The 18485-nt window shown below is 37.1% G+C and overlaps 1 protein-coding gene across 1 annotated transcript in view; it reads left to right on the top strand.

Moving 5' to 3' along the window:
• CNTNAP5 (contactin associated protein family member 5) overlaps positions 1–18485 on the top strand; it is an 872890-nt gene that overhangs the window by 427319 nt on the left and 427086 nt on the right. Inside the window, exon 7 of the mRNA XM_073885276.1 lies at positions 5207–5350. Coding sequence (XP_073741377.1) covers positions 5207–5350 — 144 coding nt within the window. The remainder of the gene's footprint in view (positions 1–5206; positions 5351–18485) is intronic.

Genomic DNA, 18485 nt, shown 5'->3' on the forward strand with positions numbered 1-18485 from the left:
AGAACACTCAGACCTTTCTGTATTGTCATTTACCTCAGCTGTTGATAGTCTGTCTCCCTTCTGGTGAAGTTTTGCTCTCGGACCCTGCTGAATTTGAGACATCTGTAATAAACTGTAGCTATCACTATTTGGGGAATGAGGGGCGAAATAACTATGTTTTCCAAAATCTGTCTTGTGATCAATATGAACACCTCCCCCCAACCTCGGCAGGTTTCAGTTTTGTAGAGAATCAAAGAACAGGGCCTACACTACTGTCTAACTATATCTTGTCTCCACCAAATTTCTCCAAATGTCCCCCACCCAGGCTAGAAACAGCTTTTTTTTTTTTTTTTTTGTCCTTAGTGTGACAGAAAATTACGATTTTGCAGTAGATAGTATTCTCTATACTACTTGGCTTCTAAAAAAAAAAGAAAAAAAAGAAAGAAAGAAATCAACCTACCCCAAATCTTTCAAACACTAATTTTTGCTATTTAAAAGATTTTTTTTGTCTTTGTCTCTTTTTCAAGTATTTCCCTGTGATTATTATTTTCCTAAATCACAAGTGAGTGAAGTAGAGCGTTAAAAACATTTTTACAAATTGAGAAAGGTGGCCAACATTTAAAAAAGTGTCCTTATATATTTAAAATTATAAAAATGAGTAAGAACTTATGTCAACACAAAAACCTGCACATGGATGTTTGCAACAGCTTTATTCATGGTTACCAAAATTTGGAAGCAACCATGATTGCCTTTAGTAGGTGAATGGGTAAATAAACTGTGGTATATCCAGATGGAATATATTCAACATTAAAGAGAAATGAGCCATCAAGCCATGAAAAGACATGGGAAAACTTTAAATACATATTACTAAGTGAAATAGGCCAATCTGGAAAGGCTACATACTATATGATTCCAACAGTATGACATTCTGGAAAAGAGAAAATTTATGGAGACAGGAAAATGATCAACGATTGCCAGGGCTTACAGTTGGGGGGTTTGGAGGGAGGGGTGAATTGGCAGAGCTCAGAGGTTATTTTTAGTGCAGTAAAACTATTTTGTATGATACCGTACATGGCATTATACATTTGTCCAAACCCAAAGAATGCACAACACCAAGGGTGAACTGTAATGTAAACTATGGACTTTGGGTGATTACAATGTGTCAGTGTAGGTTCATCAGTTGAAACAAATGTACCATTCTGCTGAATGATGTTGATAATGAAACAATCTATGCATGTGTGAGGACAGAGGTGTATGGGAAACCTCTGAACCCTCCTCTCAATTTTGCTGTGAACCTAAACCTCTCCAACAAATTTTATTTACAAAAAAAATAAGTAAAAATAACAAATATTCAATTTAGTTTTTACTAATTTATGGCAACAATTTAGAAAACAGAAAAAGATCTTTTTTAATGTAACTGAATCAAATTGAAATATTTGAATATTGCAACAGATCAACAAGGAAGATTTTATACAAGTTATCAAAGAAAGAATTTTACAAAATCTTTCTGAACTAAATAAATTCACTGGTGATTTTTAAGTTCCCCAGAGTATTCCCCAAGCTTTATGGCCATCCTTAAATAGAATCAAAGATAAACCTCCCATAGTTGTTCTCAGAGATAAATCTAAACTTGATCTAAATACTTGACAAAAGAAGAAAATTAGAGCTCAAATTCATTTACTACTTAAAATACGAGCACATGTATTTCAGGGCAAATGGAGCACATATGTGGTTCAATAAAGAGAATCTATTAATTTATGATCTGTTAATATAATTCAGCCCATTAGGAGTTTAAACAAAATACCCTGTATTCTTATTTTATAGAGATATATTAAAAACCAATGGATAAAACAGTATTCATTTCTCAGTTCAAATAAATTAAAAAAATAAATAAATAATTTATGTGTTAAATAGGAGTAGAAGGATATCTCTTTAATGTGATGTAGAGTCAGAATCAGTATTTTATGTACTCAGAAAATATATAAAGAATACTATTTTGGGATGCCTGGATGGCTCAGTTGGTTAAGCATCTGCCTTTGGCTCAGGTCATGATCCCAGGGTTCTGGTATCGAGCCCTGCATCAGGCTCCTTGCTCAAACAGGGAACCTGCTTCTCTGTCTCCCTCTGCCTCTCCCCTGAGCTTGTGCTCTCTCTCTTTCCCCCTTTCTCTGTCTCTCAAATAAATAAATAAATGAAATCTAAAAAAAAAAAAAATACTATTTTTTTTTCCCCAAAGTTCTGTATGACACCATACATACAAACAATTTAATATCGTTTAAAAAGTTTTGGACAGGGGCACCTGGGTGGCTCAGTCTGTTGGGTGTCTGACTCTTGGCTTTGGCTCAGGTTGTGATCTCAGGGCCTAGGGCCCTGATCTCAGGGTCATGGGATGGAGCCCTGCATAGGGCTCTGCACTGAGCAAGGAGTCTGCTCAAGTTTCTCTCTTCTTCTCCCTCTGCCCCTCCCCACCTTGTGTTCTCTCTCTCTCTCACTCTCTCTTGCTTTCTGTAAAATAAATATTTTAAAACTTTTGGACAGGTTTTAGAAAATTTTTACAGACAGTGGAACAAGAAAAAATATATAATCATTGTCTTGGAAGAGGGTAAAGTGTTTTAAATATGTCTCATGATTATTTCCTTTAAAAGTTCAATGATATTAGCTAAAACATACTATTTAATATAAAATTATCTGGATAGAGAAAACAATAGGATATTCATGTAATTTATATGACACAATGTTTAATTAATGAAAACAATTCATTTATAATGGAATTTTTGAGATGTATTTGACATATATTATTTTCAGGTGTATAGCATAGTGACTCAATATGTGTATATATTGTGAAATGATCACCACCATAAGTCTTGTCAACATCCATCATGACACATAGTTACAAATTTATTTTTTGTGTGATGAGAACTTTTAAGAGCTACTCTCTTAGCAACTTTCAAACATACAATACAGTATTATTAACTATAGTCACCATGCTTTACATCACATCCTACAACTTATTTATTTCATAACTGGAAGTTTGTACCTTTTGAGTTCCTCTCTACCCCTTTCTTCCACCCCCACCCCCTGCCTCTGCGAGCCATCAATCTGTTCTCTATATCTATGAGTTCATTTGTTTCTTTTTCTTTTCTTTTCTTTTTTAGATTCCATGCAGTAGCAACTTTTACATGAAATTCACAGAAATTAATTTAATGATGAATATATGAACTAGAGTAAAAAATGATAACCTTAGGTGATGGATCTCACCAAAAATATTTGAAAATAGACAAAGACATTGTGTTCTTATATAGGAAGATGAAATACTTCAAAAATATCCATTCTTCTTCAAGTAAATGTGTCAATGGAAATAACAAATTCTCAATCAAAATTCCAACAGTTTATTTGAGATAAAATAATTCTGAAATTCAACTTTAAGATAAAATATGCAAAATATCAAATAATTGTCCTACAGAATAAAGCAATAACAAGTAAAAGTAGACAGCTGGATAAATAATCCTTATCACATATTACAATTTTTCTAAAATAGTGTGGAACTTTTGAGGAAAAAATAGATGTCTAGAAGTAGCCCTGGGTATATGAGGAGCTATTCATATGAAACAAAGGCATTCTGGTTGGGAGAACACATCTTCCTGAAACACACACCCAAGCATCAGTATGGTTTAAATTCTTTTTTTTTTTTTAAAGATTTTATTTATTCATGAGAGACAGAGGGAGAGAGAGAGAGAGAAGCAGAGGGAGAAGCAACCTCCCGCTGAGTAGGGAGCCCGATGCGGGACTCGATCCCAGGACCCTGGGATCATGACCTGAGCCGAAGGCAGATGCTTAACCATGTGAGCCACCCAGGCGCCCAGTATGGTTTAAATTCTTGCTCAAGGTAACATTTCAAAGCAGTGAAGAAAATCTGGCTTACACATTGAATCCTGTTGTGATAAACATGATTATAGAAACTATCCTGTTTCTCTTGTATAATGGGAAGAATATTCACAACAAACCAAGTTTGTTTTAAATTATATTACATTATTATTTTTTTAAGATTTTATTTATTTATTTGACAGAGAGAGACACAGCGAGAGAGGGGACACAAGCAGGGGCAGTGGGAGAAGGAGAAGCAGGCTTTCTGCAGAGCAGGGAGCCCAATATGGGGCTCAATCCCAGGACCCCGGGATCATGACCTGAGCCAAAGGCAGATGCTTGATGACTGAGCCACCCAGGCATCCCAGTATTACATTATTAAAGCAATTTATAATATTTTACTAGAAAGAACGGTAGTACAAAAAATACAAAACGTGGGGCACCTGGGTGGCTCAGTTGTTAAACGGCTGCCTTCAGCTCAGGTCGTGATCCCAGGCTCTTGGGATCGAGCCCCCCATCGGGCTCCCTGCTCCGCGGGAAGCCTGCTTCTCCCTCTCCCACTCCCCCTGCTCGTGTTCCCTCTCTCGCTGTGTCTCTCTCTGTCAAATAAATAAAATCTTAAAAAAAATACAAAACGAGTATCTCACGCTCTTCCCAAAAACAATCATGATTAACAGTTCAGAGCATTTCCTCCAAGTCTATACTGTATGAACAATTTTTTGTTGTTGCCATCATAACTTGATTTCTCAATCAGCATTATGCTCATTTCCCATTTTATCACACATGTTTAATAAGCACCATTACTGACAACTAAGTTTCCACATATTAATTCTTGATTATTTCCTTTAAAGAAATTGTGTGGGATATTTGGATTATTTCCTATCTTTTGTCTTTATAGAAAATAATTTGGAAATAATCATATACATAAGCTTTTTTTGGTACAATGCAGACTTTTAAACTAGGTCTCTCTGTAGGTGAATAGAGGCTTACTCTGTTTGTCCCTTGGCTTTCATTTGGCCATACTCTATCAGATGTTTGCACAAGAGATAAATATAAAGTTGATGATTTTTTTTTTAATTTTCCCTCCTTCTATAAATTATTGTTTTATTTAGTATTAAAAAGGTTCAGAAAGGAAGTGAAATAGTTTTGTAAAATAAGCCCTTAAAACGAGAGCAATTATAGTTATTTTTATGTGGGCTAATCAGTATCTTTTTAAATGTGCAATCAAGTGGCATCTATAATTATTTGAGACACTTGGCTCGCACATACAATTGAAACTACTAAAATTCACTTGCTTACTTTTCTTTCCTACTCCTTTAGGGCTTATAACTAAGAGTTGATGTTTTTTCTTCTCTTCATAAAGCTTAGTTTTGGAGGAATTCCAGTACCAGGCAAACCTGGGACCTTTTTAAAGAAAAACTTCCATGGATGTATTGAAAACCTTTATTACAATGGAGTAAACATAATTGACCTGGCTAAAAGACGAAAGCATCAGATCTACACTGTGGTAAGTTAACATCTTTCTCAGCATGGTGTTTTCTAATACATTGGAGTAAGTCTTTTTCCCATCCCATCTCCTGAACCTCTTTATAATGTGTTTATATTATACTTTTTGAGGTCCTATCAGTCTCCCAGGTGGAACTGGAGAGAAGAGAAAAGGCAGGAACTGAGTCAGTATGCATTGCATTATCAGGAGTAACAATACATTAGAAGCACCTGGAGAATTCCATTTGCCTGACTATCAGTTGTGTGCTAGCTGTGGGGAGTGCTTGCAGCTTACCCTGTGTTAACATCAATCTCTTTATTATCTCTGGAAAATGCAACAGTAGAGCCACAGATTCTATTAAATTCTATAGCTTGGGAATTACATATTTGTCTCATTATTTATATTAAAATATGGAATTTTGAACAAAAGAGGTTAAACTTCTTGTGTTTTTGAGATTTCCTTTGTAGCATTTATCATGTTCACAAGTTATATATTTTTCTAATTCATTAACATTTATCTTCCCCAATGGATTGAGGGCCAGAACTGTCTTTTTCTTTTTCACCACTGTATACCCAGTAATTAGCGGAGTGCCTTGTACATAGTAGTTACTCAATAGTGGTGTTGATATTTCCAACTATAATTATGGATTTGTTCATTTCTCCTTCCAGTTTTATCTGTTTCGCTTCATATATTTTATATCTCTGTTGTTTAACACATACACAGGATTGTTGTCTTCGTGGTGGATTAACCTTTTTATCATGATGTAATATTCTCTATGATAATTATCTTTGCTCTGAAATCTACTTTATCTGATATTAATATAAACACTCCTTTTTTAATGAATGTTTATATGAACATATCATTTTTTTCATTCTTATACATTTAACTTGCCCATATCACACATTTGTAGTGAGTTTCTTGTACACAGTAAATAGTACAGTCATTTTTAAATCCACTTTGTCAATCTCTTGTGTAAATATTTTCCTTTATCTATGCCTGCTTATTATATAATTCTTTTATTATTTCCTCTCTCTACATTTAGAATCATTATCAGTGTCATTTTGCTTCAACTGTCAAACATAATTTAGAAAACTCAAGGGAAGAAAATCTATTTTACTTACTATTTTTGCTTACTGTTATTCTTTCTTCCCTCCTGAGCTTTCCAGATTCCTTCTTTTATCCTCTTATTTCTGTTTTAAACAACTTCCTCTGCCATTTTTCAAGGTGTGTGTTGGTGACAAATTCTTAGTTGTCTTTCAATCTATAATGTCTTGGTAGCCATTCCATTCTTGAAGGATACGTTCTCTGTATAGAAGACTCTGGTTTTATTATTGTTTTGTTTTGTTTTTCAGTCCTTGAAAAATATTAGGCCACTTTCTTCTAGCTTCAGTGGTTTCTGGTGACAAATCCACTATTACTAAGATATTTTGCCCCATAGATAAGCTGTCATTTCTGTCTCAGTGCTTTCAAGATCTTTCTTTTGTCTTTTGTTTTCAAAAGTTTGACCATTATGTGTTGTGTGATTTCTTTAGGTTTATCTTGTTTGTATTTCATTCAGTTTCTTGAGTATGTGGGCTGCTGTCTTTCACCACACTTAGGAAGTGTTCTGCCATTTGAGTAATTTTTAGTCCTCTCTTTCTTTTCTCTTTTCTGAATTCCACAACTATGAATGCTAGAAATTTCATTATAAGCCCACAAGTTCCTGATCCTCTGTTCATATTTTCTTCTTGATTTCTTTTGTCTTTTGTTCAAGTTGAGTAATTTGATCCTCAAGTTCACTAATTCTTTTCTTATTATCTTCATTCTGTTATTGTGCATATCTTTTAATTATTTTTAAGACTGTTATTGTATTTTTAAGTTCTAAAACTTTCATTTGTTTCTTCTTTACGTTTTCTGTTTCCTTGCTAACATTTTCTATTTTTTAGTAGATCTTTCTATTTTCTTGTCTCAAATATGTGATTATTGTTTGAAGGATTTTTTAAAATGTTTTTAAAGATTTTATTTATTTGACAGAGAGATACACAGCAAGAGAGGGAACATAAGCAGGTGGAATGGGAGAAGGAGAAGCAGGCTTCCCGCCGAGCAGAGAGCTGGATGTGGGGCTCGATCCCAGGACCCTGGGACCATGACCTGAGCTGAAGGCAGATGCTTAATGACTGAGCCACCCAGGCACCCCTTGAAGGATTTTTATTATAATGGCTGCTTAAAACTATTTGTCACATAATTCTAACATTATTTTTTGTCATCTCAGGGTTGGCATCTATTGATTGTCTTTTTTCATTTAATTTGAGGTCTTCCTATTTCCTGGTATGACAAGAGGATTTTTATTTTAAGCCAGTCAGTTTAGGGATTATGCTATGACCAATCATATTAGCTGTCTATTAGCTATTCTCTATTAGCTGTCTTCCTCTGACACTATTCCAGTAGGGGAGAGGGCATTTTACCTAATTTCTCCTAGGTGGGGGTAGTGTCCAGGTTTTGCACTCAGACCCCATTGACACCTAAGTGTAAGGTGGGGAGAAATGAGAGCTCCAGCTCCCCATAAACTATTCAGTGATATCTCTAACTGGCTGGCACGTGTATGAAAACCTCATTACTGTTCTCCACATGACCTCCATTGTCATCATAGTGTGTATGTGTGGGGGGATGTCCTTGTTATTACTAGACTGTGATGAAAATCATGATTTGGCACTAAAACATCTTCAACACTATCCATGCAGGAACTGGATGGGGTTGCTCATAACTGCTGAGTGGGGGTGCATAGTCCAAGCTCTACCAGACATGTGGTTTCAACTGATACTACAGGGAGAGTCTTGCTACTCTCTGACAAGTCTTAAAGTCTCTTCTCCTTACTCAGTCTTCTCTGACCCAATCTTGATCAGGGGTTTTGACAACTTGTTATAGCATGAATGAATGGAAATAGGGCCAGAGTTTTTTTTGGTGTTTGGCTGGCATAGAGCAGTTATTGTCTAAAGATATTCTGTCTTACTATGCTGTCCCTTTCCTGGGCCTTTGCTTTTCAAGAGCAGGATTCTAATTGGGATTTACTTTTTATCTGCACCAGTTGGTCTCTCCAGGTTGCTGACTTCTTCAGCAACAAGTCTAAGATGTATGAGACAAAAAGAAAATCTGGGAAATTCTTCACTATTGTTCATTGGTTCTCAAGATCCTTAAACATGTATTCTTCTCTCTACCATTAAGAGTCTTCTTAGGTTTATTTTATACATAGTGTCTAGCAGTTTTTAGTTGTACTTAGTGGGAGTAATAGAGAAAATTACAATACTCCATCTTCCCAGAAGTGGAAGTCCTTTAAACTGACACTCTTCCAAAAGCCATGACAAGAGTAGGCCATTGCTGGGGCACCTGGGTGGCTCAGTTGGTTAGACGACTGCCTTCAGCTCAGGTCATGATCCCAGGGTCCTGGGATCGAGCCCCACATCGGGCTCCCTGCTCGGCGGGAGACCTGCTTCTCCCACTCCCACTCCCCCTGCTTGTGTTCCCTCTCTCACTGTCTCTCCCTCTCTCTGTCAATTAAATAAATAAATAAAATCTTTAAAAAAAAAAGAGTAGGCCATTGCATCACTTGACAGGCAAAATCTGATTCTTTTTGTAATCTCACTAGCAGACTCTCTGGAAAACCTATGGGGCTTAAATGACCTTGATATTTATTTTCCCCTTGATAAGTATACCTTATAATGAATATTTTATTTCATTTGGACATTTGAATTTTATATAGGTAAAGCATTTTCTAAAATGGCCATTGGATTCCAGGGTGTGAGATAGACTTGCTTGCTTGAGGGGAATCATATGTGGGTTAAAAGTTGCAATTATTTTAAAAGGTTAGTGCCAAATTTCTGACTCCTGTAGTTTTGAAGAGTAAGGATGATACTAAGAAGGCTTTAATCCCCTGCCTCTGGTTTTAGGAGATCCAGTGACATTACTTACCCATCCTTGGCTCATGCTCAGGGATCTTGACAATTATCTTATCCACCTGTACTTAGGTTATCCATCTCCCAAATGACCCAAAGCCCTAGATTGTTGGTGATATTTTTCTTGAGTCTCCTTCAGGAGACTTGAGCCATGTAAAATATATTCATGCCTATCCCATCCCCAATATTGCTAACAAATATTTCATAATGTACCAGTGTCATTGGTTTCAGTCTGCTTATTGGTTGTAAGATCCCATGCTACTGGGAGTTTCGTTTAGAGTAATAACATGAACATCAACACATCTTAAAGGCAAGACAGTTTAGCATTGTGCAAGGAGTTGGCAGAGTGTGTTGAAATACAAGGAGCTCATGACATTTTTCACTTCTATTGTTTATAAACAGGTTCAAAAATATGTGAGCCTGAGCCTTATATGTAAATAATTAAAATCCTCATGGCTGTATTCAAAAAAGGAAATATCCATACATATTATGTGTTAGAAATGTCTTTAATGATGATATATATTTAAGAATGTGCTGGTTACACAGAGCAAGAAAAGAAGAACATAGAGAAAAATGAATTTCTGAATATTGGAAGCTTTCATCATCTCTTTTTTCTGAGAGAATGATTAACCAAAACTTTAATAAACATTTTGTTGCTTTTATACTACTTTAGCACTTACCAAGTTGCCTGAAACTTTGCTAGCATACTTCATTCCTCAGAGTTTAATTGGCTGTCGGTGTTGTTAATATGAAGCACAAGGAATCCATTTAGCACTAATGTACTTGGGGGAAAAAAAATCCTAAGAAAACTGTTTTACTTTGCAGGTAGACAACCTTTAGTTTCTTTAAAACTTAAAGAAAAAAAAAAGAAACATTATTTTTATTCCAAATTGCCTTCTGTTACCTTGCTTAAGTGAGAATTCATATCACTACACAGGCAAATGGACACACACACACACACACACACACCTTTCTATACCTAGTTTTTTTTTTTTTTTTCCTTTAGGAATTCTGTGAGGGAAGAGAGAGTTTGCATTGTTAATTACAAATACAAACTCTTTTATTCCCCTACTCAGGTTTAAAGTGTTTCCCCAAAGACATAATACCAGCGTTGCTCCAAGTTACTAAGTCACTGCTGTGCTAAGTCAGGGTTTTTGAAAGGGATGGTGCTTTTTTTCTTTGCCAGTGTTCACAGACTCTCACACAGTTATTGAGTCTTGGAAAGTTCAGAGTTTAGCAGGAGAGTTGAGGAATCAACAAATCAGGATGAAAGTGTATGATAATACCCATAAATTGCAAAATGTGATTCAAGGCTCAGGGAAGGACCCGCGTTGGCCTCATTCAGCACAAACCTCTCTAGCAGGCGGCACTCAGGGAGCATCCACATTGCAATTTGTCATTGCCTTCTGTGGGACCTGCCCACTCCCTGGAGATTTAACAGCTGTTCCTTGAGGATAATTCAATTTAGTCTTTATGGCTTGATTTGACTACAAGACGATCCTCCACATCCTGAAATGCAGTAAAACTAACAGCTTAAAGTAGACATAAAAAATATCTCTCTATTCTTCCTCAGATATTTCATCCTATGCTAATACAACACCATATAATAAACAATCAGAAAGTAAATGGCCCATTGAAGTGTGTGTACAGTACCTGTAATGTGGATTATTATATACATAATATAGGAAATATATTGCCCTGCTAGTTTCCTGAAAATGATTATTTCATACCTTCCACTTCACAAGAAATGCTGCTTCCTTTCAGCTCTGTTTTCTGAGTGTTACATCCCCTCTTCTAGAGGCAGGGAGAATAATGTGATTGTTAGGTTATTGGCTGAGGTCTAACTTACTTCACTATAGGTTCTAAAATGACTTTTATTTTTCATTTAAAGGAAGAGCATAGTAGAAAAGATCTTGTTTCTTTACTTTGTCTTCAATAGAAGAGGAGAAAAAAAAGCAAATGGCTAATAGCAGGACTATGGATATAGATTTGGCTTTGGAGCTAATTGACCATGTCAGTTCACTTCTGTGCCTTTGTCTCCAAATAATTGAAATTAAGGAATTGAATGGGTGATATCCAATACTAAGCACATAGAATGATACTCCCAGCCTCATGGCTGAAATTGCTTAATGCAATCCCAAAATGTGTTTCCACTCAGCCGAAAGGGGGGCCTCTCGGTCTTCTCAAACCAGCACTTGCAGTAACATAATGGCTGATAGACCAGTTACATTCCTAAATGCATAGGTTTGTATTCTATGATCCCAACAAATAAAAATGTAGATTGGTGACAGCTTAGGTTCTACTTCCTGAATCTGAAATTTAGTTTATTTCCAAACCGTGTGAACCATGAAGTGGGTTTTGAGTAAATGTATTACAAACTTGTTTACCTAAATCTTTTAAGGAAATTGAATGGTCATCTCCAGTCCAGATTTTATCAAATGATGGGCTTCATTGAAATAAAGAATGTAAAAAAGGTGTTGCCCAGTGGACTTGAGTGTAACAGGCATACAGATAGGCAAAATAGCAGGCTTCTGTGAGGTTTATTATCTCCTGTTTGCATCTGTTACCACAACACTCACTGCAGTGTGGTTGTTTATTTCTTGTAGCTCTGAAGCCAAGAAAATACACTCAGAGATAAATGTAAGTGTGCACATAAGATCACACACACACTCACATTATATATGCACACACACATGTGTGCATACATACAGAGTGACAGCAACCTTTGTCCTACCTTCCTGTTACCCAGAAGTTCATGAAAATTGCTCAGAGAAAAGTCCCTAGTGTCCAATGAAGCCTATAATCTCTTCAGTTTGTCCCCAGGATCATGTTTCATCTCTGTGAGAATGCCTTGTGATAAATTATACTTTCCCTTGATGGAAGGAATCACTCAAAAAAGCAACTAATATATCATGTCTTCTCTCTCCACATTCCTACTGTCTTCCACTGTTGTTGGACCAGTCTGACAGTCTTATCACCTGCTTCTCTGTTGTATGCTCCTCGTTAACCTGGAAAATTTTTTTTTCTAAATTATTAGCTTCCGGAGAAGTTGCTTCCTTTCTTTTGGTGGGCACATTAAAATTGGTTTCAAAGTTGTATGAGGAATAGTGTGATGTAAAGTTAATTAACAGTGGAATGGTCATTCTCTCTGAGAACCATTCTACCTTAAATCAATGTTATGACTTGTTTTTCTAAGATGACCGATTTCACAGCGCATCTAGTAAAATCATTATTTGAAGCTATTAAACAAAATTTCTTTAAAATGCTAAAATTATACATTTATATATATTTGTGATGAATATTTGGAATATACAAAGTAAAACACAAAACCAGTGGAGAGGGAAACAATGTTCTCATCTATACGTATTTTGTTTTCATATTTTAAATGTATATTTTATATAACATAGATCATATTTTATTGGCAATTTTATGTCTTGCTTCTTATGGTTAATATTTTTCTTAAAATATGTTTTCTATCTTTAAACATTTTTTAAAGATTTTATTTATTTATTTGAGAGAGAGAATGAGAGAGAGAGAGCACATGAGAGGAGGGAGGGTTAGAGGGAGAAGCAGACTCCCTGCTGAGCAGGGAGCCTGATGCGGGACTTGATCCTGGAACTCCAGGATCATGACCTGAGCCGAAGGCAGTCACTTAACCAACTGAGCCACACAGGCGCCCTATCTTTAATCATTTTAAAAAATATTTTATTGATTTATTGGAGAGAGAGAGAGAGAGAGCATGGGCAGGTTGGGGGGCGGGCAGAGGGAGAGGGAGAATAAGCCACCTTGCTGTGCAGAGAGCCCAACGTGGGGCTCGATGCCAGGATCCTGAGATCATGACCTGAGCCCAAGACAGACGCTTAATGAACTGAACCTCCCAGGTGCACCATCTTTAAAATTTTTAGTAAAAATTTTTAATCTTTTTATATATAAACATAATTTAAATATTAACTCAATCCACTGGAGTGCCTTTAAGATTCTACTGTGCTTAGGGGCTCGTGGGTGGCTCAGTTGGTTACGTGTCTGACTCTTGATTTTGGCTCAGGTCATGATCTCAGGGTCCTGGGATCAAGTACCTCATTGGATTCCATGCTCAGCACAGAGTCCCCTTGTCCATTTCTCTCTGCTCCTCTCCCACCCCACACTCTCTCTCTCTCTAATAAATTTTTTTTGCCTTTTTAAAAAATTTTTTATTGTTATGTTAATCACCATACATTATATCATTAGTTTTTGATGTAGTGTTCCATGATTCATTGTTTCTGCATAACACACAGGGCTCCACGCAGAATGTGCCCTCTTTAATACCCATTACCAGGCTAACCCATCCCCCACTCTCCTCCCCTCTAGAACCCTGTTTGCTTTTCAGAGTCCATCGTCTCTCATGGTTCCTCTCCCCTTCCAACTTACTCCCCTTCATTCTTCCCCTCCTGCTATCTTATTCTTTTTCGTTTTTCTTAACATATGTTGCATTATTTGTTTCAGAAGTACAGATCTGTGATTCAACAGTCTTGCACAATTCACAGCGCTCACCATAGCACATACCCTCCCCAATGTCTATCACCCAGCCACCCCATCCCACCCACACACCAGCACTCCAGCAACACTCAGGTGGTTTCCTGAGATTAAGAATTCCTCATATCAGTGAGGTCATATGATACATGTCTTTCTCTGATTGACTTATTTCACTCAGCATAACACCCTCCAGTTCCACCCACGTCATTGCAAATGGCAAGATCCCATTCCTTTTTATGGCTGCATAATATTCCATCGTGTATATATACTACTTCTTCTTTATCCATTCATCTGCCGATGGACATCTTGGCTCTTTCCACAGTTTGGCTATTGTGGACATTGCTGCTATAAACATTGGGGTGCACATATCCTTTCAAATCCCTACATTTGTATCTTTGTGGTAAATACCCAGGAGTGCAATTGCTGGATCGTATGGTAACTCTATTTTCAACTGTTTGAGGAACCTCCATACTGTTTTCCAGAGGGGTTGCACCAGCTTGCATTCCCACCAACAGTGTAGGAGGGTTCCCCTTTCTCCACATCCCCGCCAACATCTGTCGTTCCCTGACTTATTAATTTTAGCCATTCTGACTGGTGTGAGGTGGTATCTCATGGAGGTTTTCATTTGGATTTCCCTGATGCTGAGCGATGTTGAGTACTTTTTCATGTGTCTGTGGGCCATTTGGATGTCTTCTTTGGAAAAATGTCTGTTCATGTCTTCTGCCCATTTCATGATTGGATTATTTGTTCTTTGGGTGTTGAGTTTGATAAATTCTTTATAGATTTTGGATACTAGCCCTTTATCTGATATGTCATTTGCAAATATTTTCTCCCATTCTGTCGCTTGTCTTTTGGTTTTGTGGACTGTTTCTTTTGCTGTGCAAAAGTTTTTATCTTGATGAAATCCCAATAGTTCATTTTTGCCCTTGCTTCCCTTGCCTTTGGCGATGTTTCTAGGAAGAAGTTGCTGCAGCTGAGGTCGAAGAGGTTGCTACCTGTGTTCTCCTCTAGGATTTTGATGGACTCTTGTCTCACGTTTAGGTCTTTCAACCATTTGGAGTCTATTTTTGTGTGTGGTGTAAGGAAATGGTCCAGTTTCATTCTTCTGCATGTGGCTGTCCAATTTTCCCAACACCATTTGTTCAAGAGACTGTCTTTATTCCATTGGACATTTTTTCCTGCTTTGTCAAAGATGAGTTGACCATAGAGTTGAGGGTCCATTTCTGGGCTCTCTATTCTGTTCCATTGATCTATGTGTCTGTTTTTGTGCCAGGACCATACTGTCTTGAGGATGACAGCTTTGTAATACAGCTGGAAGTCCAGAATTGTGATGCCGCCAGCTTTGCTTTTCTTTTTCAGGATTCCTCTGGCTATTCGGGGTCTTTTCTGGTTCCATACAAATTTTAGGATTATTTGTTCCATTTCTTTGAAAAGAGTGGGTGGTATTTTGATGGGGATTGCATTGAATGTGTAGATTGCTCTAGGTAGCATGGACATTTTCACAATGTTTTTTCTTCCAATCCATGAGCATGGAACATTTTTCCATTTCTTTCTGTCTTCTCTAATTTCTTTCATGAGTATTTTATAGTTTTCTGAGTATAGACCCTTTTTCTCTTCGGTTGAATTTATTCCTAGGTACCTTATGGTTTTGGGTGCAATTGTAAATGGGATTGACTCCTTGATTTGTCTCTCTTCTGTCTTGTTGTTGGTGTATAGGAATGCCACTGATTTCTGTGCAATTTTTTTATATCCTGGTACTTTACTGAATTCCAGTATGAGTTCTAGCAGTTTTGAGGTGGAGTCTTTTGGGTTTTCCACATTCAGTATCATATCATCTGCAAAGAGTGAGAGTTTGACTTCCTCTTTGCTGATTTGGATGCCTTTGATTTCGTTTTGTTCTCTGATTGCTGTGGCTAGGACTTCTAATACTATGTTGAATAGCAGTGGTGATAATGGACATCCCTGACGCGTTCCTGACCTTAGGGGAAAAGCTCTCAGTCTTTCCCCATTGAAAATGATATTCGCTGTAGGTTTTTCGTAGATGGCTTTTATGATATTGAGGTATGTACCCTCTATCCCTATACTCTGAAGAGTTTTGATCAAGAAAGGATGCTGTACTTTGTCAAATGCTTTTTCTGCATCTATTGAGAGGATCATATGATTCTTGTTCTTTCTTTCTTAATGTATTGTATCACGTTGATTGATTTGCGGATGTTGAACCAACCTTGCAGCCCAGGGATAAATCTCACTTGGTCGTGGTGAAGAATCCTTTTAATGTACTGTTGGATCCTATTGGGTAGTATTTTGGTGAGAATTTTTGCATCCATGTTCATCAAGGATATTGGTCTGTAATTCTCCTTTTTGATGGGGTCTTTGTCTGGTTTTGGGATCAAGGTAATGGTGGCCTCATAAAATGAGTTTGGAAGTTTTCCTTCCATTTCCAATTTTTGGAAGAGTTTCAGAAGAATAGGTATTAATTCTTCTTTAAATTTTTAGGGAATTCCCAGGGTAGAATTCCCCTGGGAAGCCATCTGGCCCTGGGCTTTTGTTTGTTGGGAGATTTTTGATGACTGCTTCAATTTCCTTAGTGGTTATAGGTCTGTTCAGGTTTTCTATTTCTTCCTGGTTCAGTTCTGGTAGTTGATACATCACTAGGAATGCATCCATTTCTTCCAGTTTATCTAATTTGCTGGCATAGAGTTGCTCATAATATGTTCTTATAATGGTTTGCATTTCTTTGGTGTTGGTTGTGATCTCTCCTCTTTCATTCATGATTTTGTTGATTTGGGTCATTTCTCTTTTCTTGTTGATCAGTCTGGCCAGGGGTTTATCAATCTTGTTAATTCTTTCAAAGAACCAGCTCCTAGTTTCGTTGATCTGTTCTACTGTTCTTTTGGTTTCTATTTCCTTGATTTCTGCTCTGATCTTTATTATTTCTTTTCTCCTGCTGGGGTTAGGCTTTATTTACTGTTCTTTCTCCGGCTCCTTTAGGTGTAGGGTTAGGTTGTGTATTTGAGACCTTTCTTGTTTCTTGAGAAAGGCTTGTATTGCTATATACTTTCCTCTTAGGACTGCCTTTCCTTTATCCCAAAGATTTTGAACAGTTGTGTTTTCATTTTCATTGGTTTCCATGAATTTTTTTAATTCTTCTTTAATTTCCTGGTTGACCGATTCATTCTTTAATAGGTCGCCCTTTAGTCTCCATGTATTTGAGTTCTTTCTGATTTTCCTCTTGTGACTGAGTTCTAGTTTCAAAGCACTGTGGTCTGAAAATATGCAGGGAATAATCCCAATTTTTGGTACCAGTTGAGATCTGATCTGTGACCCTGGATGTGATCAATTCTGGAGAATGTTCCATGGGCACTAGAGAAGAATGTGTATTCCGTTGTTCTGGGATGGAATGTTCTGAATATGTCTGTGAAGTGCATTTGGTCCAGTGTGTCATTTAAAGTCTTTATTTCCTTGTGGATCTTTTGCTTAGATGATCTGTCCATTTTATTATAACATAATAAAATAAAATAAATAAAATTAAAATAGATAACCAGGAGTGAAGATTATTGGGTGAACAATTATGGATTTTTGACTCAATTGTTTATAGTCTGTACCAGTTTCCCTACACACACATAGTGTGCAAAGGCACCTGCTACTCCTATCTGTTCCACCTCGTACTTTCCCCTCATTTGAATATCCAAATGCCTTTTAAAAGAGCGGTTAATTTGCAACAACATGGATAGACATAGAGGATAAGTCAATTAAGTCAGTCAGAGAAAAACAAATATATGATTTCACTCATGTAGAATTTAAGAAACAAAACAAAGAAAGAAAAAAAGAGGTAAACAAACAAAAACAGACTTTTTAAAAAAGATTTTATTTATTTGACAGAGAAAGAAAGCACAAGCAGGCAGAGCAGCCGGCAGAGGGAGAGGGAGAAGCAGGCTCCCTGCTGAGAAAGGAGCCTGATGCGGTGCTCCAACCCAGGACACTGGGATCATGACCCAAGCCAAAGGCAGATGCTTAACCGACTGAGCCACCCAGGTGTCCCCAAACAGACTCTTAAATACAGAGAACAAACTGGTGGTTGCCAGAGGGGAGGTGGGTGGGGGGATGGATGAAATACCTACAGGGGGTTAAGAGTACATTTAATTTGATGAACACTGAGAAATGTCTAGAATTGTAGAATCATTAGATCATACATCTGAAACTAATATAACATGGTATGTTAGTTATACCTCAACAGAAAAATTAAAAAACAAAAAGAGCAGGTCTAAATGAAACTTGAAATCAACTCAGGTTCTTTTCTTCTGCAAAACTTCCAGCTAATGAGTTGAGTGTGTTTTTTTTCTTTATGCTCTCCCCCCCCACAATAATACCAGCAATGATAATCCCTTCATTTGAAGACATCTTGTTTCAGAGAGCTGTCTTATAATCATGATGCTACACATCACGATGCTAATATCAGAGGAGAGTAAAGAGGGGTGGCAGATGGACCTGTGGTTGTGTTCACTCCTTTGTCCCTGAAACCTCTGTGAGAGGCAGACAGGGGCAGACATCATTATCCACAGTTTATACTGAACGATGCTTTATGCCCAGGACCAGGGAAAGTCAATGATAATATAGTCAGCGGCTGTGTCATTCACAGTCTTCTTCCTCTTCTTCCAGAAAGCACTACACCATCAGCTTTTATTCATTTTTATTATACATCTATTTTTTTTCCC

This window comes from Callorhinus ursinus, unplaced genomic scaffold, assembly GCF_003265705.2.
Source record: "Callorhinus ursinus isolate GAN/ISIS: 27379988/994484 unplaced genomic scaffold, GSC_fseal_2.0 scaffold2, whole genome shotgun sequence".
NCBI classification, from domain to species: domain Eukaryota; kingdom Metazoa; phylum Chordata; class Mammalia; order Carnivora; family Otariidae; genus Callorhinus; species Callorhinus ursinus.